The sequence below is a fragment of the Pseudochaenichthys georgianus genome, chromosome 2 (genome assembly GCF_902827115.2).
Source record: "Pseudochaenichthys georgianus chromosome 2, fPseGeo1.2, whole genome shotgun sequence".
Taxonomy (NCBI): Eukaryota; Metazoa; Chordata; class Actinopteri; order Perciformes; family Channichthyidae; genus Pseudochaenichthys; species Pseudochaenichthys georgianus.
This window is the reverse complement of record NC_047504.1, coordinates 7,149,886-7,175,028: the sequence shown is the minus strand read 5'-3', so window position 1 is coordinate 7,175,028 and position 25,143 is coordinate 7,149,886. Positions and strand designations below refer to the sequence as shown.

The 25,143-nt window shown below is 44.9% G+C and overlaps 1 protein-coding gene and 5 long non-coding RNA genes across 6 annotated transcripts; 1 reads left to right on the top strand and 5 right to left on the bottom strand.

The window, feature by feature from the left end:
• Positions 1–22: 22 nt before the first annotated feature.
• On the bottom strand, positions 23–6,927 carry LOC117459016 (uncharacterized). Its single transcript, XR_004553474.2, has 6 exons — positions 6,840–6,927; positions 5,684–6,744; positions 3,502–3,579; positions 3,065–3,151; positions 2,138–2,201; positions 23–688 (listed from the first exon to the last, which is right to left on the bottom strand). It is a non-coding gene; the product is annotated as an uncharacterized lncRNA (long non-coding RNA).
• On the top strand, positions 3,089–24,315 carry LOC117459013 (von Willebrand factor D and EGF domain-containing protein). Its single transcript, XM_034099837.2, is given in 34 exon segments — positions 3,089–3,383; positions 6,847–7,031; positions 7,335–7,563; positions 7,722–7,787; positions 7,905–8,137; positions 9,361–9,450; positions 9,558–9,690; positions 10,096–10,307; positions 11,343–11,416; positions 11,602–11,878; positions 12,045–12,247; positions 12,366–13,216; positions 13,312–13,448; positions 13,530–13,691; positions 13,766–13,870; positions 14,252–14,366; positions 15,114–15,391; positions 15,646–15,865; positions 15,996–16,133; positions 18,596–19,048; positions 19,658–19,828; positions 19,951–20,303; positions 20,420–20,727; positions 20,729–20,874; positions 20,990–21,085; positions 21,173–21,268; positions 21,421–21,516; positions 21,593–21,688; positions 21,762–21,857; positions 21,978–22,073; positions 22,157–22,252; positions 22,684–22,779; positions 22,892–22,989; positions 23,622–24,315. Coding segments are annotated over 34 exon segments (6,117 nt in total). The 5' UTR covers positions 3,089–3,292; the 3' UTR covers positions 23,643–24,315.
• LOC139435059 (uncharacterized) lies at positions 6,938–7,413 on the bottom strand. The gene is made up of 3 exons (XR_011644336.1): positions 7,325–7,413; positions 7,118–7,232; positions 6,938–7,021 (listed from the first exon to the last, which is right to left on the bottom strand). It is a non-coding gene; the product is annotated as an uncharacterized lncRNA (long non-coding RNA).
• LOC117459035 (uncharacterized) lies at positions 7,492–10,142 on the bottom strand. Its single transcript, XR_004553480.1, has 4 exons — positions 10,076–10,142; positions 9,537–9,697; positions 7,704–7,779; positions 7,492–7,579 (listed from the first exon to the last, which is right to left on the bottom strand). It is a non-coding gene; the product is annotated as an uncharacterized lncRNA (long non-coding RNA).
• LOC117459023 (uncharacterized) lies at positions 12,141–15,127 on the bottom strand. Its single transcript, XR_004553475.1, has 4 exons — positions 15,037–15,127; positions 14,630–14,747; positions 14,236–14,354; positions 12,141–12,221 (listed from the first exon to the last, which is right to left on the bottom strand). It is a non-coding gene; the product is annotated as an uncharacterized lncRNA (long non-coding RNA).
• On the bottom strand, positions 20,780–23,233 carry LOC117459030 (uncharacterized). Its single transcript, XR_004553477.1, has 5 exons — positions 23,092–23,233; positions 22,859–22,999; positions 21,744–21,834; positions 20,972–21,074; positions 20,780–20,866 (listed from the first exon to the last, which is right to left on the bottom strand). It is a non-coding gene; the product is annotated as an uncharacterized lncRNA (long non-coding RNA).
• Positions 24,316–25,143: the final 828 nt, after the last annotated feature.

Sequence of the window (25,143 nt, the reverse complement as noted above, 5' to 3'; positions counted from 1 at the left end):
GCCAGCCAGCCAGCCAGCCCGAACAGAGCGGGGTTTCTGTCTATATCCCTTGCTGACCCAAGGAGGAGTTATCTGCGCCTCCCTTCCAGACCAGTGATTGGCTGCCCAAATTATCATCAACACCTCACATCAGGGATGACTGTATGTTAACTCCTGACCTTCCCCCTCTTCCTGTGTCCTCTAAAAACCACATGTTAGCAGGCCCAAAACCAGCCCAGTTTTCTACACAAATCATTTTCAAGCTTCTTCACAGTTTGTATGAATACAAATATATCCTTACATAATACACATACATATGAGTACATTAATGGTGCACGTGGAGGGTTAAAACCTTGTAAAGCCCAAATATAGAAAAATCTTAGCACATTTCTTTTGATTTAGTTTAAAAAAACAAAAACACATTTACTGAATCAGGTTTATTACAAAGTTGGTTTACACATAAAAAAGGTGATTGGCAAAGGATTAGAAAAAATGAATCTAACACACCCATACAAGAAATGAATAGCACACGTAATATGTGCAGCGTATTGAATTTAAAGTGAAATAAACATAACCCTTTATATTAGCATACAATTTTAAAGGATATGTATGGATTTGTGTTTGCAATGGATAGCCCAACGTTGGTATGCTCAGTGCCCTCTGTGCCTTACAGTAACGATGCACTAGATGGCAGCAAAGTGTTTTTGATCTGAGAGAAGAACAAAACAAGATGTCTCAATAAAATATACTTTGAAATCATAAATATTGGGAACATAAATATGATATATCAAGTCAAGTGTGAAATACTTAATGAAAACATTCAAATATAGGTATGAATTGATGTTAAGTGGACTGATATTGTTTGTTGCTGTTATTTCACACTAACTGTGTCCATATGTGACTCTTTAAGCCTCTCTTGTTGTAAAAAGCAGCTGACCTCAGACATGACCTTCAGATAATCTGAAGATGAGACCTTCTGAGTCAAGCTGTTTGACCTTTGACCCCACTCACCCGCCCTCTGTGCTTACAGATGCTGCAGGAGTGTTTCTCCCAAAACTAATGTGAAGCGCTTTATGAAAGGTCCACAAAGCTGGAAACCATAATTGAGCTTTCTCTGACATTTTCTTTTAAAGGAGTATTTTAGGACCATATTATTTGTACTTATACTAGGATCGGAGTACTTCTTCCACCTCTGGTTAAACACATGTTTTTGAGTGTTAAGAAAGGCTGACAATGCAGTAGTGTGAAAAGTGACTCATGGAGTTTTGCAGGAATATGGCTGCAAGATGTTTGACGTGCAAGTTCTCTCTTGTTGTTCTCACAGTGAAGAAAGACCTGTGACATCTGGAAGCTCTCAAGAGGCCGGACTGAAACTCCCCCCTCGACATTTCCCAGGACACGAACATCAAAGCAGGCGGCAGATAATGATTTCACACACACACACACACACACACACACACACACACACACACACACACACACACACACACACACACACACACACACACACACACACACACACACACACACACACACACACACACACACACACACACACACACGACAGGATGAATTAAGGTTTTAATGCAGGATGACAGGGAGGGATAAACAAGGAGTTTCCCTTTAAGTCTACTGCGCATTCTGTGAGGTTTTTTCTAGTCATTTTGCCACATTTGTGTTCTTATATCTGCATCGCTTCTGGAACTGCAGCACATTTGCACCTGTCGCCTTTAAGGTATTCAAAACACTGAATAAGCCCACTCTAATTGAATGTATTGAAAGGAAATGTAATATTATTCCTAGGAGAAAGCAGACATATATATGAGGGAATGGTGCATTTAGTATCGAGCATGTATTGAGAACTTCTTCACAATAAGTGAGTGGTGGCATCAATGGCTTTATGCAGGGGGAAGTTGTTGGTTTGAATCCAGAAAAATAACATCAGGTTGAAACATTTGAACCCCTGATGCACGGGGTGAATGTGAAGCAACCTTCTCAGGTGAACGTCTGAAAGCTGCAGGCCTGAGACTTTCTCAGGTCACTGGAGAGGAGTCTGAATGAGAAGGCGACGCAGAACACCTGCTGCTGCTCTCCGCTCTTTATTTAGTGGAAAGGTATTTGTCTTTAGTCTGTGCAGCCTGCAGCACCTGATATTTACCTCTCCCCCTGCAGTCACATGGAGCGATGATGAGCTATCAGCGGTTCATATTCAGGGGGTTTTCCTAAGATTTAGAAACACAAAATGCATCATTTGCTGTACAAGTATATCAATGTTCTGCATATTTATTACAATGTGAGAAGGACAATTAAGTAGAAACTCCTATATTGATTTTTGTGTTGTGTTATTAAGGAAGAATAATGTTTTTGTTGTCATTTTTATGCTATAAACTGTGTGTATTCTTTTCTATATGCATTTCTCTGTAAATAATGAGCATTATATGCAATTAAAAAAAGAAAAGCATCAAATTGTGAAGATATGAGTCAAAACAGCTTTCAAATTAAACCCACGATTAATAACAATGCATCATTTGTTCCTCAATTTTCTTATTATATAAAGTCACCCATTCACATGGTAATAATGAATATCATGTGCATCCTTTTTCTCCTCATGTTCCTCTAAATTACGGCCTGGCTTGCTCTTACTTCCACAGATGCTGACATGCTGCTAGTATACACAGTTACACCCACACACAGACACGCACGCACGCACATATACACACACACACACACACACACACACACACACACACACACACACACACACACACACACTGCATACAGCTGCAAACTGAGAGGAGTATATGTAAAGTCTGCTGCACTAAAATCCAAATGTTCTTTTTTTTTTATTACACGAAATTCGAAAATGTTTCAAAATGTGTCAGAAGTTTGACTTGTTGTACAGATGTGAACATGAGGCAGCATTCTCAGCAACACGTGTCTTCCAATAGCTTTCATCTGATGTGATCACTTTCATTCCCACACTTTCTCGCATGGATCACGTGGTGTTATCTACACTCAGATTTGACGCGTGTGACGCATCATTTAGTGATTTAAACGCATGTGACGGGGGGCACAGAGGACCCACCTATGGGAGCGGACTCCTCTGAAGTCTAGTTCCTCCTCCTTCCTCTCCTCCGGTCATCTTGCGCACTCTTCACATGGAACCCGCAATCTGCAGAGAAAGGAGCGCAAATTGAAGCCTCTTTTCTCCAATTATCTGAAGATAAGTGCAGTTTGCGCCACTTTCGCACAGTTTCTCTCGATGGGACCCGAAGACTGAAGCTAGTGTGCCACATCTCTCTAAGCTGCAGACATGGACTGCAGCGCATTGAAGCCTGTGTCCTCTAGATATGTACGCATCGCGTTGCTGTGGATGGTGCAATTAGGAGCTTTGGCGCAACAAGGTAGGTGGAATTAACTTGTTATGGCTAATGCAAATCACGTGATTTTACCCACAAGACATAGCCTACTAATACAGAGTCTCAGAAATATGTGAAAAAATGCAGGAAAAACGCGTCTTGCCTGTAAAAAAGACCAAACTGCAGACTTGGACCGTGAGGCTGCATTCCTGTCAGTCTGCAGGTCCACAGGTTAGATGACCTGCAGAGACAGACAGATAGTAGGGACACTGAGACCCTTCCCTCAGAGAAACTCAAGGTTATTGCAGCAAAATGAAACACATGTGTCAAGTTCAAATCTGTCTACTTTTAATCCAAATGCATTTTCATAGTTGTAAAAGTTCCCTAATTGATGCAGCAATTTGCTATTCATCAGAGGTGATCCTAGACTTTCTGTGGGCCAAAGGCTAAGAAGCCCTTCCGGGCCCCATGAGGTGAAGACTCTACATTTCCTTCATTTCATTTTAAAGCTATAACGGTAGTTATCCAAAATCCAATGTTAAATCCCATTGGTTTTATGACTAGGGAACCATGGCAATGCTTGCTTCTGGGTTGGCCTTGTTTAGCTGACCACAATTAGGGAAATATTCAAAAATCTACAAGGAAAAGGATATACAAATAAGAGGATCCTGCTCGATAAGACATACTTTAATCTGAAAGGACATTTGTTCTGGAATCGTACAAACTACATATCACGATAGAATGACATCAAAGTATTAACACGACTTATGTACTTATACACAGTTTGCACATAGGACTGACAATGGCAGATTTATTGCTTACCAATATGTATTTAAACCTTCAAGATCACTTTTTGTCTGTATATTGTTAATTTCTGCTAAAGCAAATCACATATTGGTGAGAAAACACAAAACAGGAAGATTTACAAGACGTTTTAGTCAGAACAGCTGCGTCTAGACGAGCAACATTATATTAACTTCTTACAGGAGGTTTAACAACACAAGGATCCCTTTTACAATATTTTTCTTGGAGCCCTGAATGTGTGCCTGCTTTGCTCCTGCTGATTATCACTTCCACAAAAAAGTCTCTCAGAGAACATGTAGTCCTAAGTGTTTGAGACTTCATTAAAATCAGGACTAAACAACAAACGGGGGGATAAGCAGACTCGTAAACACAATCCCAGAGAAGTGCTCGTAAACATGTAATTGAAACAAGATTAGACAACACAATATGACACTTGTTGCTCAATATATTTCAGTTAAAGCATCTTTTCAGAGTCCTTCTCTCTGACATGACAGTTAGAGCTGTTGTTATGTGCCTAAAGCTGTTGTCTCCGCTCATATCCGTCTGCGGGGCGAAACATCAAAGCCCACGTCGTAAACTTTAAGAGGGGCTGTTGTAAAACCAAGCGCTGTGTGTTCCTCGCAGAGCTTTGTGAGGAATACCAGGCATTTCTGAGCCAAAACAAAGTCTTCCGCAGCGCCTGGGACTCCAGGACACACATGATGTCCAGTTGACTTCAACAATCAAACAGTGTTGGTTCAACCTGCTGAAAGAGATCTTTTTAATCTCAAGCACGTCTGAAAATGCCTTCAGCGGCTCATCAATACAAAGGGTTGCAAACAAACCTTTTTAAGTCCTGTAGACTTGAAGATCCTAAAGTTGACTAAAAGTGTTTCAGACTAGTTGAAACATGTATTGATTTTACATAGCACTTTGAAAGTCTTCATGTCCTCTCAAAGCAAATTGATTTGAAATTGATACATTTTTTATTCTGAACTTGAGATGATTTGATAATGTTTAGTTTCCACCATAACACAGCATTATAATGGGCGATACTGTGTCTTATATCACACTGCAGCTCCCCCTGACCTTTGACCCTGTCCTGACTGTAGTTTCTGTTTCCTGGTGAGTGACAGTCCTCTAAGAAAAGCCTCAGTCGTGTTAACACCGCGCTCTCCCGAGTTAATCTCCTTTCCTGAGAAACGGCAGAGCTCCCTGCAGAGTCCCTGCACATCTGGGCTGCTGAGGGCCCCCCTCACAGCGGGGCCCCCTCCCCCGGGGGCCGCTTCATTAGCTCACACCCCCCCCCCACCTCTCCCCAGCTCTGTAAACTCATTAAGCCACCAATTGGAACAGTTTACTCAGCGGCAGAAGTCTCAGGGAGTGTCCTGGGTGTTTGCACAACCTGTGACCCCGAGTCTTGTCTTGCAGACGGGGAACATGCAGACGAGGTAAACACCAGGGGCTGTCAACACCAAACCCCGCCTGTAAGACTTTGTTTAGGCTTTGTAACTTCACCCTGTCCATTCATGGCTTTGTCAGTGTCAAAACATCCTAAATACCTGGTGTGTTTGTGTTCCCTGACTTTGCTCAGCCGCCACAAAGTCAAACAGGGGAAAGGGAACAGCCTTTGTTAGGAAAAGCCCCCGACTTTGAGCCATTTCTCTTGACAGACGTGCAGCTTACAGAGTTTGCTTGAGTGGAAAACGGCATGTTCTGTTTGGTTACACGGACCTGCAGAGACATCAAGGTTATTTAAGCTAATTGAAACACGAGTCAGGTTTACATTTGGACAAAAAGATGTGAGATTACGAGAATAAAGTCATTTTTCTAGCCAGCTGTCATACTTTATGCAATACATCTTTAACACAATCAATAATCAGGTCTAGAAAACACACGAAAAAGAAGCAGAAAGGGAAGATTTTGCATATGTCTTTAGAGATGTGGAGCTTTTCAGAGTGTGTTAGTGTGAAGACCTGCAGGTTCCTCTCCGATCATTCCCCCAGCAGCCTCGCGCTGCAGCTGCAGGAGGTGTTCGGAGGGCGGTCATGCGCTGTCGGCTTGATCGTCGCCTCCCGGGGTGAGGTTAGAGAGGCGAGAGGCGAGCAGGAATGTCGTTCTACGTGATTTAGATAACTGTGATGCTTCCTGCTCAATGCCAGCTGACAGTTTAAAGAGAAAGTCAGACACGTGACTCTGCCACCCATTCTCTGCTGCCTTTGATAGTGAAGCTCCTCAGCAACACATTACGGGTGTTTAAACTTCTGCAGGATGTAGATTGGATACATGTGCTCAATTTAACATTTCATTTTTAAAAGATTGATTTCTTTCTAAAAGGACATCGACCTTGGATGTAACTGTTTTGTCAAACTTTTACCCCAAAGAGCAAACGTCCACATTCAAGTGTAATTGAAGCTTTTTACCCGCAGTGTCAGGGGAGAAAGTGAACTCCTCCATATTTCCCTCGCAGGCTTGTGTGGCTTTTGTTTTGTCTTTTTGTCCCGTCTGTCGTCAGACCTCACACTAGGACTCAGTCAAAGATAGAGACACGACTCCGGGGGGAAACAGGGCCTGAGATACTGCAGTTTTTCATTTCCTCATGATTGAATTCCCAGATCTGGAACTGAAACAGACAAGAGGGAAAGGAGGCGATCCCAAAAGAGTTTCTTTACAGACTTAAAACAAAAGACATCTGCTAAATCAGTGTGTGATTTCTACCTTCCAGCTCCAGAGTGTTACCCCGGAGGTCACCGGACTCTGCGTAGCCCCTATCGCAGCGTCCACTTCGACTCCACGGAGATCCAGGACACGGCCATCCAGGATCTAATCTGCGACCACTCTCTGTCCCCGGGCTGGTACCGCTTCTGGATCAACAACAAGCCGGCGGAGATGCCCACCTCCTGCGTAGAGGTATGCACAAAAAACAGGGGCAGACAAAACGTGATTGTTCCACTTCCTGTGTCCCTACTTTGACTTCTTAATGGTGTTGTACCTGCCTGCAAGCATCCAGCATCCTGTAATAAGCACCTTCAGCCCAGGTGGAGGGTCAAATAACCTGCAGGTAATGTTTTACCTCCGGGGAATCTTCTCTGGAGTTCGTGTGTCCATCACCTGCCAGTATCGAAGACATATGATTCATTTGTTCAATATAGAGTCCGTATGCCATCTCTCCACCAATCTATAGATGCATTTGGATGTATTGCCTGTTTTCAGATGAACCACTGCGGCACTCAGGCTCCGGTGTGGCTGTCGCTGAAGGACGCCCCCCTGCCGCGCCCCGGCGAGCTCCGGCAGCTCTCCGCCTGCGCCACCTGGCAGTTCTTCCACGGAAGCGTCAAGGACTGCTGCCTCTTCCGCATCCCCGTCACCGTGCGCAACTGTGGGGAGTTCATGGTGTACCGCCTGCAGCCCACGCAGGGGTGCATGGGATACTGCGCCAAAGGTGAACTTGAGATAATCTGTAACAAACAAAATGGTATTATTATTAGATTACTATATTTTTGAGGCAGATACCTATATTGATTTATGATCTGATAAGGATATATACTGGCTGATATTTGTGCATCATAATAAATTAAATACATGTGATTCATGTTTCAGTTACGCCAGATTTAGGACCCCGACTCTGCCCACCAGGGGAAGTAGAAGTGAACGGCCGCTGCAGAGGTGAGAGGAATTCTATTAGTACAACTCTAAGTTAGAAAAATATGTACTTTGAAAAAGAAAACATGTGCTTTTTTTTCATTTTCAAAGCCTTTGAATCTCTTCTGTGTGTGTTCCTAGCCTCCGTCCCCTCGCTGCCGTCCCGGCCGCTGATCTCCGCGGAGCTCCTCGGCCACAGCGTGCACCTCAGGTGCTCCTTCGTGCCGCCGCCGTGGAGCCGGCCGCTGGGCTTCCAGGTGGTGTGGGCGCGACACATCGGCCACAGCATGAAGGCGGAGATCCGGCAGGAGTCCACGCTGAAGCCATTCTCTCTGGTGGAGATGGACGGTGTTCACTTCAGGCTCGGGGAAACGGTAATGCCTGCCAGACTGTGATGAGGGTTTGACCCCAGGAGTGTGTAACCCGTGGATCATGCCGACCTCTTTCTTTCACAAAGCAAAGGCAGAGAGGCTTGTCATATCCCGTTACGAGAAGAGGAGGGCAGGACGTTAAATCAGTTGCAGGCTTCACATGCTTCACATTTAAAAGAAAAACGAACAATTGCAGAAGTACATGATAAAGTTTTCTCCTCAACTCAACACTTGGATGGTAGAAAGAGCTGTCCGTAGGCTTTATTGAGCTGTTTTCAGTGTCCAGATTCCAGCACCATACTGCCAGGATGGTGTGCTGCTTGTCTGCTCTGCGGCAAGCCTCTGTAACATGAACTATGTGCATTCAGTTACTCCTCCGAAGCTGCAAAGTGAACGTGCATGTTGGTACCAGACGACATAGGGTGATGCACAACATTTGGACAGCCTGTTTTAGCTTTTTCGTGGTCAGCATCTTGCCTAAAGAGATGAAGTATTTTTTTAATCCAGGACCTGGAAGAGGAACTAAATGTTGATTTGCATCTGGAGCAGGAAAGTCTTGTGTTACTGACCAATAAGCAGGAGCTGAACTATGGCTCTCATGAGAGGGAAACAAGGAAGACATCTGTCAGCTGTTTGAGGCTGGAAGACTTTTGTTTGCTCATTAATGAAGTTTCTTTATTTAAGGGGCCCTTTTTCAGGTTTCATAATTATATTTAGTGTCTCTACTGTGACATGTCTTCAAACTCATCTGAATGTGTCTCATTCTGTCTGTGCTGCAGCACCTCTTTTCACCCTCTGTCATAAACCAGAGCCAAGTCTGCTCTGATTGGTTAGCTGTCCGGCTCTGCTTTGATAGGTCAACTGCTTAGCGATGACAATATGCTGCACAGCTTCAGAGCCTGAAGGCATCTAACTTCCTAGAGAAATGATCTCCTGCCAGGAATCATTAAGTGATTACATTTCTAAGTGATGCTCTGTGAGGTGATGTCACTCCTCCAGCTGCGCTCAGCTGAGCTCATTCTCCATATTTGGACACCGGGGTTGTGTTAGTTTAGTCTGGAGAGTGTTGCAGCGGTCTGCGCTCGCTCACAGATACTTTCTTTGTGTTGATGAAGAGTCCGGTTAAAGGTCATCTACATTTTTTTAAACGCTCTAGAGACTAGGGGCACAAATATGTCTTTATCTTTCCTTAAACATGTGTTTCTTAATGACATGTTTTCCTGCAGTTCTCCTGCAGTGTGTCGACTTTCAGAGCTAACTCCAGCCAAAGCAGATCCACTCCAAAAGAAAGTGAGAGTTTCTATGCCGGGCTGAAGGTAAACATATGTGTTTTATATTTTAAAAGAACTCCAATCTCCACCGCACAGCAGCAAATGGAGAGCACCTTCCCAGTTGGACTCACCGATGACTTCTTTCTCTCCAGTTTTCTCCAGAAGCGCTGCACATAGTGGAGAACAGTAAGGAGCACGAGGTGACGGTGCACAGCACGGTGCCCATCCCCTGCTTCGGCCCCGACCAGTGTGGGGTCCCTCTGGCTCTGAGCGTGCAGGACCCAGGTCAGACCTGCAGGGGAAAGCATCAGATATGAGAGTGCTGCATGTTGACATGAAACCACTTACAATAAATACAATCAGCCAAGAGGGTACAGATGCAGAACAGCAAGAATCCTGCAAGTGCAGTCGCTTCAAATGATACAAACTGACCAAAAAAGAGCAACTAAACTTTTATCTACAGTATATCATATATTTTAGAAGGGATTGCTATCGCTGAAAGGTGCAAACATCGTCACAAGCACCTTCAATTAGATCAGAGTAGGCTCCAGGACGACATGCATGAAAGCATTGCTTGTGTTTTGCTGTGACTTGCCCCGCACATCCTCACACCAGGAACATGATTGCAGTGCTGCAGGCAGCTGTGCATCGTCCCTTCACACTAACTCACAGCTGTGTTGACATCCGCAGACGGACACCAGTCCCCAAACGTGGCGCTGTCGGCCTGCCAGGTGGAGCTGCGGCCCAACGCTTGTAGCGGGGGCAGCTGCGGCCGAGCCACGGTTTTAATCACCGCCGTCACCGACTTCACACGAGACGGGAACCGCCCGAGTCTGATCAGTGTCTTCCCCGGGTCCAACGCACCCCGCCTCTGGAGAAGCTATGTCCCAACGTCCCTGAAAGTGAGTATAAAATAGCCTTTATTGTCAAAGATGAATTAAAAGGCATCTATAGAGGCGCTCAAAAGATCCTTAAGGGTTTTCCGGGAGCTCCAAAGTTGCGCATAGATTGAAATGTTATTTATTGATTCAAAGCCATTTCAAAGTAGAATCTCAAACATTATTTTCCATGCAGACGATCCAAGAAGTCTGTATCAACATCTGTTTAGTGGTATTTTCAAGGGATTTCAAGATATTCGTAAGAGTTTCCAGGTGTTCATGAAAAAGGTCAAGTCCATTTTGCGTGTATTTCTTTTTTTTTTTTATTTCTTTTTTTTTTTAAATTGGACAGGTTTATCAAGTACTTCAGATACTTCAGGGGCTTCAAGAGGTCTGTGAGGAAGATCCTGGAAATCTTGAAGAAGTTTTAGGGAAAAGTGGAGTCTGAGGAATGCATTTGAACGCTCGTCGTCCATTGTAGAGCTTCATAAGTGGACGTTGATTGGTTCGCAGAAACTAAAAGATACTTAAGGGGTCTTTCAGTAGCCTCCATAAGATCTTCAGGGTCATACAAGCGGCCTTTTGGAGAACCAGAGGTCAGTTTGGTATAATACAAACTTTAATTTGGTTCTTTGAGGTGGTTCCTGGGGGGGTATCGTGCATTTTCTAAGTGGACACAAGCGTCCAAGACTCAGTTATAATTTGCAGTTCGATATAATTACAGGTATTACTTAAATGAGAAAGACGGCTCTAATTGAAGGTCTCTCCTTCATACTGTTTACATATACACACCGTTGTAAAGTGCTTAATAAAACAGAAGGGACGGTGGGTGTTTGGGGTCCAAAGCGTACCCGTTTGATGGGCTGACATCATGTTGAAGGAGCGCTGCCGTACGCTGTCATTACGTTGTGATGTAAGCCCTGCAGACACTGTGTCTCTGAGGGTCTGCAGGGGAGCAGTTTTCCCATCTGTGTCAGAGGAAACATCAAAGCCAGAGGAAAGGGGGTCACGGCGGGGACAGTCTCTAATAATCTGTGTTCTGCTGACCTCTGCCCCCAGGTCACGGTGCAGGACGTTCCCACTTCCATCTGCTACTCCCTCACTGACCCTCATGTCATCACTCTGGACGGCAGGTAATTCACCTCTTAAGAAGTCACTAGCGGTCAAATGGTGATTTCAGTTTTGCTTGGGAAAGGAGACAAACATCACCATGCAAATCCAACAGAAGCTAGCTAGTTTGCATATAAGTGAATTTACCGAGATAACTTAAGTATATTATCTCACTTAAATATCCTTCTTTTGTCGTGTGTTTGTTCAGACGCTATGAAAACCACCAGACCGGCACCTTCACCCTCTACCGGAGCCTCGTCAGGGATTTCGAGGTGCACTCCCGTCAGTGGGACTGTGGCAGCAGACACTACGCCGTGGCCTGTAACTGTGGCGTTGTGGCGCGAGAGGGGAACGATATCGCAGCGTTCGACATGTGCAACGGGCAGCCGCAAGAAACCAGGCCGGAGTTAACGCTGAGAAACATCGGGGACAGCGAGGGCAGCCGGGTCCGCGTGCTGGAGACCCACCAGGGGAAGAAGGTCACCGTAGGTATCCGAACATTTTGACACTGATGGAGATTTGTGTGAAAAAATAATCATCGCTGGCTGGATCTTTGTTTATTGGTTTACAATCATAACTTTTCACTTTCATACTCACTTTGCTGCATGGGCAGATGCTAATGAGCTGCTGGATGTGCCTCTCCTCTCGTAGTTGATCTTTCCCTCCGGGGCCTTTGTTAGGGCCGATGTTGGCGATTGGGGGATGAGTCTGTCTGTCCGTGCTCCCAGCGTCGACTTCGGACACACGCAGGGCCTCTGCGGCACCTTCGACCGCAACGGACACAACGACTTCCACGGATCAGACGGGGGCATCTACGGCCCCGAGGACCTGCACCGATTCATAGAGGAATGGAGGTCAGTTAATGTGCATGGTCTGCAAAGTCTAAAACCTCTGTGTTCCCTCCATACTTGGACACTCCCCACTCTTTCGTCCATTAAATGAAAAACATTTCTCTTTTCCTATCTATGTTAGGATAGCTCCAGGTGAGAGTTTATTCGACAGGACGCCTGTGGGAAAAACGCAGGAAGTGAGGCGTCCGTTCTGTCAGTGTCAGAAAAGATTCAGCGCTCCTCATCACGGCGACAGAGGGATCAGGAACTTGTACAATCCCTCCGCCCACTCCGACTGCATCGCTTATGATGACGTGGACTACACATCCGTGTTCCCCTCCATGGACACCACAGTGGAGTACATCAAGAGTCCGGAGAGGGACGAGCGCATCCTGGACATGTCATCATTCATCAGCCTGGAGAGTAGGGGGCTGCAAGACGGAGATGAATCAGAGAGCGAGTTCAGGGAGGATTTCCTGCTCAGGACAAGGAGACATTCTGAGTTCAAACCTGTGTTCGCTGCGCAGAGCCTCAGCCAGGCCGACCTCGAGAGCTTTGCCTACTTCTTCCCAGAGGATCACTTAGAGGAGGCCCGAGAGGAGGTGCGGCCTCAGTGGCCCACGCCAAGCGGCCTCACTTCATCTAAAGCTCTGGAGGTGTGTCAGATGGCGCTGGGTAACTCCACAGTGGGCGCGGTGTGCCGGGGGCTGCTGGGTCGCAGGCTGGACGAGGCGGTGGATCTGTGCATGCTGGACCTGCAGCTGAAGGACGACCTGGGCTGGGAGAAGGCGCTGCTGCCGTACCTGGAGAACGAGTGCGAGAGGAGGCTGCTGGAGAACCGAACGCAGAGAGACTCGCAGGAGACGTCCACCGCGGAGGAGGTGGTGGCGGCGCTGCGATGCCCCGACTTCTGCAACAGGAACGGGGAGTGCACGGAGTGGGGCTGCCAGTGTTTCCCCAGCTTCAGCTTCTACGACTGCAGCCTGACCATCAGTGAGTGCATCAGGGTTTACAGTCAGATACCTTACGATGCTCTGTTTGAATAGTCTTGTAATGAGCTTTGCACACGGTCCTTTCTCCTCTGACAGGCCAGCCGGTGGAGGTCACAGATCTGGAGAACGGAGGACTTTGTGACATCCGAGCGTTCAACTGTCGCAGCGTCCGAGTGTTCGGCCTCGGCTTCATCGACTCCCCCGACCTCAGCTGCCACGCCACCAGACTAAAGGTGAAGGGAGGTCGAAGGTCGTGCTAAGAGCCTGTAAAACATTTCCTCTGACTCGTGTCTTTTTTTTGTTTGCGTCCACAGTACATGAACGGAGTTTGGGTTCCTAGGGAGAAACAGAGGACGAAAGCCACCTTCCTCAACTCCAAGGCGTTAGACTGTGCTGTTCCATCTTTAAGCATCGCGGCTGTAAACACAGAAGACTTCATGATGGACGACAAACCGTACGCACGCTGGGAGATTAAAGTAATGCCTCATCTTTTCCTATTTGTTGGTGTTTTAAGGAACGTGTCCTGCAGCTCCTCTCTTTCTTGTCTCAGGTGACGAACGACGGCTCTCAGTACAGCCAGGCTAAAGTGCTGACCATCTACGACGGGGTGTGTCAGATCTGCGAGGCGTCGCGCTCAGGACTCTGTAAGTTAAAGGTAATTCACGTCCTGTTTGAGCGGCAGAATCTATTCTCTAAACTTGTTGATGTTAAAATGAGTAAACCAGAGACAGTGTGTGTTCCCATCCTCCTCTTTAAACATGGAGCAGCTGCTTTTTAAGCAAAGCTGCAGAAAGGTCCTGTTGTTACTGGAACTGCTTTTTATGGGAGGCAGGAAAACATGCATCCTTACAAAACAACCTGGAGTGAACTCATGTACTTGGACACTAAGAGAAATGCATGCCAGATCTGGACTAAATTGAGTTAACTTGAGCTCAGACGGAGCACAGGATTTCCTGTTTTGTACCTGGCATCTCCGGAGAAAACCCACTAAAGGAAAATAAACTTAAAACACAAACAGACCTTTTTATTTTTTCAGGAGAAGACGTGTAACATCGACGGGATGTGTTTCGCAGCGGGGGTCTCCAGCCCCAGCAGCCCCTGCCTCCTCTGTGACCCCGACACCTCCAAGTTCGCCTGGTCTGTCAATCAAGGTACACACAGCTGATTGTGCATCATCCTATGCAAAACAACAACGACAATACATCATGGAAATAACCATGGATAATCAGGTCATTATTTTAATCCTTTATATGTTTATCAGCTACAATAAGTGATACAAGTGTATAGCAACAAACAGGCGCCCTTAGTAATGCTTCAGTGTTCAGGGATGTTTGAGTTTTCCTCCAGGAAGTGTTTTTGACACGCCGCTCTTTAATGATGAACACCAGGGGAAACAGTATTTATCTTTACTTACCGTTTCAGTACGCTGTTCCTGTGTCAGCCGTCACACTGTGGTCCTGTTTGTCCTCATTAGCAGATCAAAGGAGCGGAGGTCTACATTTCCCAGCATGCCCTGACCTGTCGCTTAACCGCTGTGAGATAGAGGAGAGAAAAAAAATCACATGGCTGATTACCACAGCTCACAGACTGACAGTTATCCTTACTTACACTCAACAAAACAAAGTCAATCTAATGGTCAGGAAATTAAAAAAAAGGAAACACTAAAATAAGCAATTAAATAATTAAATAACGTAAAGTAAGGTACAACTCAATAAGGGAATAAAGAATACAAAATTAAGAAAAATGGTAAAATCATCAACTAAAAACATTAAGCAGGTAGATTTAATGTGAAATAAGAAAGGAATATATATGATTGATAACCTTATGTTGTTGTCATTGGTTGGTTCCAATCCCGGCAAAGCTTGTGGTTCTCAAGTGTTCCTCTCCTCTGTCTTTAGTCAACGAGCCTCCATCTTTCCACCGGCCTCAGAGCGCCCTGCGGACGTTTTCCGGGGAGAACTTCGTCTTCCAGTTCGCAGCGTCGGACCCCGAGGGCTCGGCGCTCCTCTTCCAGCTGGAGGAGGGTCCTGGGGAGGGCGTCCTGTCCCCTGCAGGCCTCCTCATCTGGAGGGTCCCGTCGCTCTCTGAGGAGGAGGAAGAGGAGCGTCCATCGAAGCGTTCTGTCCGCTTCACGCTGTCCGACGAGTGCAACGCCCAGAGCAGCTTCTCTGTGGAGGTAGAGCAGGAGGAGGAAGAGGAATTATGGGAAATGTGGTTTTAATTTTAAGAGATATTAACACTATATGATGGAATGATTTAAAGACTTTTAGATAAATGTATCCCTGTCAATTTAAAGATGATATTTAATATGGCAAAAAACCTTTTACTAGGAAATAACTGACTCAAAATATATTTCTTTTTTCTTTTGTTTTAAAATATTTGAATTAAATGGTGTCATGCCTAAGCAGTGTGTCTGTCTCTGTGCTGCAGATCGACGTGGTGCCGTGTGGCTGTCAGAGCGGGGGAACCTGTGTGACGGACGTTCATTTCCCAGCAGGCAGTGGGAGGTACCTGTGTGTGTGTCCTGAGGGGACGCAGGGCGACCTCTGCGAGCAGCATGAGGACGACTGTCTGTCCGACCCGTGCGCGGCAGGCACGTGCATCAACACAGAGACTGGGTACAGGTGTGAGTGTCCTGCAGGGGTGGCAGGTGAGACCTTAATGAAACTCCTTTCAATGTGTGTGCATGTGCTTACAAAAACATCTATTTAGGTAATACAAATATAAACAAGAAAGCCAACAATTTAACTGCAGACATCATTTCCTGTGTGTGTTTGCAGGTGGGACATGCCTGGAGGACATCGATGAGTGTGAAGAGACGCCGTGTTTCTCTGAAGTCCCGTGCTTCAACCGCTTTGGCTCCTATAGCTGCGGCCCGTGCCCCAAAGGCATGCTGGGAAATGGGACGATATGTACAGGTAAGCATGAACATCAAGTGCATAATTAATCTCTTCTGAAATAAGATAACGGTGCAAACATACAGCATGACATTGCTCTTTCCCGTAAACCTGGATCTAATTACCAGGAGTAACATGACTTTATCAGATACTGCTTGAATGGGGCATGCATCTCATTTGTTTTGTTACGTATACGTTGCTGTACAATCACACTGGATAAGAGCGTCTGCAGCCGTGCGTCTCTGAGGAATGCAGTTTTTTTGACGATGGAAACCAGATGGCTGATGGGAGCTGATAGTGTGCTACCCTTCGAATCACAGCCACTGCTAACTGGAGTTAATGCTCTGAAAAACTGGACTGACACACAATGTTTGTACATGCAGGGATTTGAATTCACACAGTAAACACGTAGCTAACACTAACACAGAAGTATAAGCTATAAAGCTGCTTTAGTGGGACCCTGCAGGCAGACGTGTAGAAACGCACCGATGGATGCTGCAAGGCTGCACATTTTAAATACTTTTAGACAAATGTAGAGCTTGTTTGTTGATTTAAAACTAATTAAATCCGCAAACAAGCAAAAATATTTGTATGCAGGGATAAATTCTGCAAGGCTACAAAAACGTCAGACTTTTGGGTGTAATTTGGAGCCGGATAAATGCAGAGCTTGTGTTTTAAAAGTCCATGATAGCAGTTGCTAATCATCTCTAGATGTCGAGTGTGGCTTTCTTGCAAATGCGTTGTTGTACTTGAATCAGAAACTTGAAACATGGCATTTAAGCAGGAAAATGTCAAAATGACATCCATGTTTCATGTCATTATCGTCCCCTAATGGAGGATTTGGCTGGGAGCAAAGCACACACTATAAATTACATTTTGAAGACAGGTCGTTGGATTTCATCGTCCTCTTTTGTTTTACAGCTCACTCTCCAGTCATTTGATCCTCTCCAGTAAAGAGACTCTATTGGACTTATTTGATCTCCTTGGTTAGTTTTTTTTAAAGTGTGGTCCGCGGACCACTGGTGGTCCGTGAGCGCCCCCTAGTGGTCCGTGAGAATATTTGTAACATTTCACATTTTAAATACATTTAAGTTTTCCGCACGCACACATATCTCCGCAATGGAGCAAGCTTAACTTTCACTCTCGATTGCATGATATATCCCAGCCAACACCTTCGTCACACATGTTGCCACTGGTTTGTACCATTTTCAGGCGATTTGTAATCTGTTCTAGAAAAACCATGTGGTTTGTTTTAGATTTCAAGAAGCGTATAAAACAAACAATGGATGTCTTTTATGAACATTTATCCATGCTGGAAGTAGATTTAGATGTGTTAGGAGTTAGATAGAGATTATTATCTAATATATGCATCTCATGAAGCATTGCATGAAGTCTGTTGATGAATCAGAGGCTGTAGTTGGGGCATACAAGTTTTTTTATTTTGTTTTGTAGGCAGACCATGCAGGCAAAAAAAGTCCACGCGAGCCTAAACTTGGGCCTGCAACCATAGTTTTACTGTATTTTGTTTTGAAAATCCACAGCAGAAGCTTGTGTCGTACTACATACGGTGTATTTTGTATTTCTCTCAGTAGCCAACGATCTGTGAGTCTGTTGGCTCGGACATAAACTCCGTAGTAAATGTAGTCTACATTTCATAAGAGGTGTAAAACCTGAGCATTTTAAATCACATTTGAACGAAATGCTTGTATAATCTGTAGTTGTATTTGTATTGTTGATTTCATGTGTGAACAAGGCGATATAGAGAAGGTTAAGCTGTCATTATTAGGCTGTCATTTGTTAAATACTGTTGGAGTGGTGAGCAGGCCTATTGTTTTTTGGATATTTGTGGAGTTAGGTGGTCCGCGAGTGTTTTTGTATTGGTTAAGTGCATGGTCCTTGGTATGACAAAGTTTGAGAAATACTGGTGTAGTGCAAAAGATGCACAACTTAATGTGTCGGGGGTCTTTCAGGGGCCAGGGGTCAGAACTTAAGCTCTTAAATCTTAAATTTCCTGGATGCAAAACTGGATGTTTTTTTACTTTGTGGTCCCCTTTGAAATCAGTTCTGCAGGCACACAAGGATAAAACATGCAAAAGTTAAAATGCATGTATTTCAAGGATATACCTTTCTGTAACAATCAACCTGAAAATGAGCAGGATAGGGCCAGAAGAGTTGTGTGATGATGTCATCTGCCTCTTTGGCATTAGATTTAAACAAGAAATGTGGACAATCTAACACACAATAAATCATGTTTTGTTTGTCTTGCTGCCAAGTGTTTCCTGCTGCACTCTCTGCTGTACAAATAATCTATGAGAGGTAATCATGCCTCAGTGAGATCTTTACAAAAAGTCTCCTCCTGAGCATCTGTGCTACTAAAAACAATCTTTTGACCCGTCCAGGCTATAGTTTAATATGTGGAAAATATAGAAATGGCATTGCATTACATGGCAATCTAAAATAAACGTGTGTTTCTCTTCACGCAGTCCCCAACTCGCCAACATCTGCTCCTCGTATGACCGTCCACAGAGCTCCAGATGTTCCGCTGCAGCCCAAAATGAAGACAGAAACTTTCCGGAAGACCTCAAGCGTTAGCTCCCCGCAGACAGCGAAGACGACACAGAGGATCAACCCATCACAAGCCAAGACCACCTCATGGAGAAGGCCTCCAGGAATTGACCTGAACCCAGCGCTCAGTCAGGCGGAAACGAACACAAGCATCTCAGCAGTCACACCGAACGTGTCCCAAACTAAAGGAGAAGCTCTGAGAAAAAGCCCAGGAATTAAATTAAACCCATCCACGGCTAACACAGACACTTTGAAGGATGTTGCAGGAATTAAACCAGACCAAGTCGAGCCTGATCCGCCCAGAACCAGCAACACTATTCCCAAAACATCCTCCGCAGGCCAAACATCTGGAAATGGAAGCCCAGCATCAGGTAAGCTGTTTTCAACAAATCCAATCATCTGTATTAACAATTACAAATGTTAGGTTAGCCCTAGGCAAATGCAGGTTAATAAGGTTGTAGTTGTCTACTAAGACCGATTTTATTATTTATCGAATGGCCTGCTGCAAATGACTGGAAAAAGTAAAAAAAGTTATTACATAGTTTCAGATAATAATAATTCATTCTATTTAGAGGCGCCTTTCAAAGCACCCAAGGACACCTTACAATTCATAAAATATTCGAAGGAAAGGTTTAAGACAGTACAAAGAATGCCGTCCGGGTGATGTTTTTTATTTGGGGTGCAGATGAGAGGGAGCTGTCCAGAATGACGCCAAGATGTTGTGTTTGAGTTCTTTATAAGCCATGAAAACAGTAAAACACGTGTCTCCTGTTCCCCAACACATACCCATCTGTTATGGAAGAAGAAGGTATTCCAAAAGTATTCTAAAAGTAATCTGAATACTTTTTTAAGACACGTAACTGTATTCGGATTCGGATTACTTTAAGAGCCATGTGTTCAGTATTCAGGAACTAATTACAAAGTAACCCTCCTCCCAACCCTGATAACATTAATGCATTATACTCCGGTTTGTGTCTCAGGATCTAGTTTGTCTCCGGTTGTGAATATATCGGCGACCTGTGCGAGCCGGCCGTGTTTCCCCGGCGTTCAGTGCATCAACCGCCGGCCGCCGCACGTCGGATACGTCTGCGGGCGCTGCCCCCCCGGACTCTACGGGAACGGACGCGTCTGCATGAAGAACGCCAAGGCAGGTGAGGAGATTTCACATTTTGCAGGTTTCAGGTCTTTAGCCACTGGCCTTGTGTACAGAATCTGGTGACCTCAAACGGTTCATTTTGGCAACATTTTAAAATCACTTCCTGTCTTTCCTCAGCGTCCAACCACCTCCCCCAGCAGCAGACGCCACGCAAGACTATCCGATCCCCGCAGGGAGGAAGCAGCAAGGTGTCCCAGCTCCACCTGCCCCACCTGCCCTACAGACACACCGTCAAACACCTGTCCTGGTCCGTCACCAGAGGGAGCAGAGACAACTCACTGCAGGACCCCGCTGCAGGGAGGGGGGGCGGCACCGGGAGGAGGGAGGCGGTCACTGCAGCCCCAAGAACATCAAACCGCACAACGCATGTCACTGCAAATACTCACATCCCCCGACACAGCATCAGGGCGTATACCAGACCCAGCACCACAGCCTCCAGAGAGATAAAAGGTCATGTAACAACCTCAAAGGTATTTAAATTGTACTATTTTTTAATATTATCTTTAATTTCTTAGTATTTTATGTTCTTTTTTTTGTTTAAGGTGAGCCAAAGACACTACAGATGTATGTTTCTATCTCCCTGCAGTCTGTAGGAGCACTGACTGCAGCCACGTCTCCTAAGGTAACACCTCCCGCTCCCCCCCTCTCCACGCAGTCCAAACAGGTAACACACCCCCAGCTCCACCACATGGCCTCCACTCAGTCCAAACCCTGGACCCCAGCGAGACACGCCCCCCCCCTCACCGCGGCCCTCACCTCTCTGTCCTACTCCCTGTCTGAGCTGGAGTTCTCTGCTGACGGAGACGAGGCTGAGGCGAGCTTTGAGACGCTGCAGATCATCCCGGGACTCCCCTTCAGAACAGCGGGGAGGGCGGGGCACAGCTCCTCGCGGCTGGGGGGGGAGGACGACGGCGAGCAAACTTATGACCACCTGTGCAGACCGGCCCTGTTTTCCTGGGGTGCAATGCCAGCCCACTGAGGAGGGGTTCCACTGTGGGAGGTGTCCTGTGGGATACACTGGAGACGGACGCTCCTGTAGAGGTAAGACATCATCTATCAATCTTCTGAAGGGCTTTGTTCACACGTCACTCACAGCCTCATTCGCTCTGCAAAGACACATTAGCACATCATTACTAACCGAAAACCTCCTTTGCAGCCGTTTGCAGGCACACGTGTGGTAGGAACATGGAGTGTGCTGCTCCGAACACCTGCCGCTGCAAACCAGGCTACACCGGATCAGACTGTCAGACAGGTACACAGATGACTAGCTCATAAAAACATCTATTATTTCTCTCTGTTTTTACCGTTTGTTATATTTTTATTTTGCATCGTTTCTTAGCCATCTGTGAGCCGCAGTGTTTGAACGGAGGTGTGTGTGTTGCTCCGGACGTGTGTCAGTGTCTCACAGGGTTTCATGGAGAAACCTGTCAGGAAGGTAACGTTTTTCCAAGCAGTTTTATGCTTTATTTTATATGTATTTTGCCTTTTTTCCTTCCTGCTGTAACACTGTTAATGTCCCCTCTGTGCGACGAATAAAGGTTTTCTGATTTTCAATATGAGGTAGTTAATCTAACGTGTTGTGTGCAGCTCTGTGCAGGTCTCCCTGTGAGAACGGAGGCTCCTGTGTGGGGCTGCAGACCTGCTCCTGTCCCTATGGGTTTGTGGGACCTCGCTGTGAGACCAGTGAGTGCACACTAACTCTCTTAAATATGATTTGATCTGATTTGCATATTTTAATTAATATTCTTCTTGTTTGTAGTGGTGTGCAGCCGTCACTGTCACAACGGAGGCCGGTGTGCGTCTCCGGACAAGTGTGTGTGTCTGGCAGGCTGGACCGGGCTCTCCTGTGAGACTGGTAAGTGTGTGTGAGTGTGTGTGAGTGTGTTTTGATGTGCATATTCTATACTGACCTGTGTCTCTCTCTGCAGCTCTCTGCTCTCCCATGTGTCTCAACGGAGGAGTGTGTGTCCGTCCGAATGTCTGCGAGTGTCCTCACGGGTCCTACGGTGCACAGTGTCAGAACGGTACAAATTAACTAATCAATTAAACAATATGTTTTTTCTGCTGGTCAAGCATTTATAAAGCTTAAGTTAGGAACATAATTGATTTTGATCGCACGAGTAATCAATGTCTTGCCCATGCAGCTGTGTGCAGTCCTCCCTGTAAGAATGGAGGCGTGTGTATCAGGAACAACGTGTGCTCCTGTCCCCAGGGATACATCGGGAAGCAATGCGAAAAAAGTCAGTATAAATTCCTCCACATCCTCTCCTTCCTGTATTGTCCTTCATCTTCAAGCCATGTCTCCCTCTCCCTCTATCTGCAGGTGTGTGTGAGCCGGTGTGTATGAACGGAGGCAGGTGTGTGGGTCCAGATGTTTGCGATTGTCCATCAGGTTGGCGTGGAACCAGATGTGATAAACGTAAGTGATACAAGAGTGCCATCCGTACCGATGCATAACTCCCTACATTTACAGCATGTTGGATCCCATAATGCATCAGGAAGAGATAAGGAAGATAGGATTTACCTCAAATAAAATCCATTGAGAATTCTGGACGTTTTGTCTTTTCAACTTGTATTAGATCAGTATTTTAGAAAGTCTGTGGTGCTGTGTTTGAATGCATGTCATGTAATTCAGCCCTGATGTTTGTGACTTTTCTCTGACTTGTGCTGCTCTAATGTGTGTGTGTGTGTGTGTGTGTGTGTGTGTGTGTGTGTGTGTGTGTGTGTGTGTGTGTGTGTGTGTGTGTGTGTGTGTGTGTGTGTGTGTGTGTGTGTGTGTGTGTGTGTGTGTGTGTGTGTGTGTGTGTGTGTGTGTGTGTGTGTGTGTGTTTGTCTCGTGTCTCCCTACAGCCAGCTGTCTGCAGAGGTGTCTGAACGGGGGGGAGTGTGTAGGCTCAAACACCTGCCACTGCACCCGAGGGTGGCAGGGCATGCTGTGCCAGATCCGTGAGTTTCCTACATATGCCTTGATAAACTTGCCTCTGATTCCCAGTGAGATATTTGTCAAGATACAATTATTTTATACTCAGATTATTTTTGTTTTCCGTGTTTTTTTCAGCCATCTGTGAATCCAAATGTCTCTACGGCAGTCGCTGCGTCCGGCCAAACGTCTGCGCCTGCAGGAGCGGATTCACCGGCTCCCTTTGCTCCAGAAGGGTAAGAAGACCTGAAAATAGAGCATACATTATTAATAAAAGGTGGCTCAGCATGTGCAAAACAAGACTTGTAATCACTGAAGCTTAAAGTAACAAATACTACCTGGAAATGTTCCTCTTTTCCCGCCTTCTAGTCAGTTTTCACTCCTTAGGAATGAGATCAAAGTCAAAAACAAGTTGACTTAATTGCATGTTAGGTGCTAGTCTGGTAGCATTCCCAGGAAGGAATGCATATGGTTCAGTTATTCTTCTGCAGCTGGTACGACACACACACACACACACACACACACACACACACACACACACACACACACACGTCAAAAGCATTCGAGTAAAACTGCAAACACGTGAAAATGCGTCCCACCTCACAAGTTGAGTAAACTCAGTTAGCTTGTGTTAAAGTCTACACATACTTTTTCCAACCTATACTGTTAATGTTTGAACAATGATTTCAATATGGACAAGAACAAACAATAATTGGTGAGTGATAAGTACAAACAGATTGTGTTTGTTGATTATTGTAACCTAGGTGAAGATAGGATCTGTTTTAGTACACAGGGTTCACTCACTTGTTCCTGCCACTGTACATGCACACAAATCTACTTCATTTTTAAAACCCTCTTGTCTTTTCAGCTTCCTGTTTCCAGAGGTTGACCGAATAACAAGCATCAAGAATGAAACAGGAGTTCAACGAGCACATATCAAATCTTCAGGAGAAACGAAGAAACGATGAGGAAAAACCAAAGTGTTTCCTCACTGGGAAAGAAAGCAGAGTCACTTTCAGTCCTCCTGCTCCAGGCTAACGAGGCGCTGACTAGAGATCAGCAGACAGGAGATTATTACCTGGATTTGACTATTAACGTAATAAAAAAGTGTAAAACATGCACCCTTTTCTTTTTAAGACCACACTACAGGCTTAGTTTTTCATGCACTGGTCATTTTGTAAGTTCTTGGGCTATTTTGCTTCCAAACTAGTGAAAAAAAACATCCAATATGCATATTTTAGTCCCATTTCTAATTTAGTCAGCTGTTTTGTCTCCACTTAAATAGTATATTTCTTATTTTTGAGCAAATCCTACAAACATGAAGCATACATTTACAAGCAGCTATTTCCTTATAAAGTCAGGTTGATCATATTCAAGTTAGTGGGGGTATTCAGAGTTCTTGCTGTAAATGTTATCAGGATATATAAAACCTCTGTATGAGTATTTATTTATTTGGTTGTTTTATATTGTCACATATGTCCTGTGTATATCAATGTATAATCTATTCTTATTAAGGCATTGTTTATTGGTTGTTTTATAAAAAAACAAATAAAGGTCCTTTAAAGGTGATGATTCTTCAGATTATTTATGCAGAAAGGAATCATTTAATGAGCATTAGTAATCTTTTAGGTTCTTTTTGTGTCTAGATTTTTTTTAAATGGAGACGATTAGGTTTTGGAAAGAGTTCAAGTTTCAATTGTTTTTATATTTTGACTTCAGTTTTTCAGCAGAGTTTCTTACTCGTGGGGCCAGACGAGTTCACGAGCAGAGGGTCGGAGAGGAAATGAGGATTAAGAGATTAATGAGGACGCATTAGCTCCGCACCGCCGCCTCTCTGACTCCTGCACTCTGACTCTGCAGATAAAGAAACAGGACTTTGGACAACAGGACAACTAAAACAATTACATTTTGCTGCTTTTTATCTACTGTCTTAAACTTAATTCTCATCCATCGAACATATTTACAATAAAAGGACTACAATACACTATTGTTAGAATCAACCATGATAGCAAGTTATCAAAACATAATTTATTAATATAGGACCCTAGGCAAATATGAGATAATAAATAACCTTTGACCCTAAGAAATGATCAAATAGTTTATGTTGTATTTGCTTAGGCTGAAAATGTTCAAAAAACCTTGTGGACATTTCTGGATGTTTACTGCCCTCTGGTGGCCTTATTACAAACATAAAACTAAATAATATAAATAACAATAATGGGGATAATATTACAAATAATAATACAATTCAAATATATGATTAAATATTAAAAAAAATATGAATGTTTACAAATCTACACAGAATTGCAGATAAGACTTAGATTGACCCTTACCTTTAACAGAAACACAGACACACTCACAGAAACACACACAGCAGGCATCGTCAATCC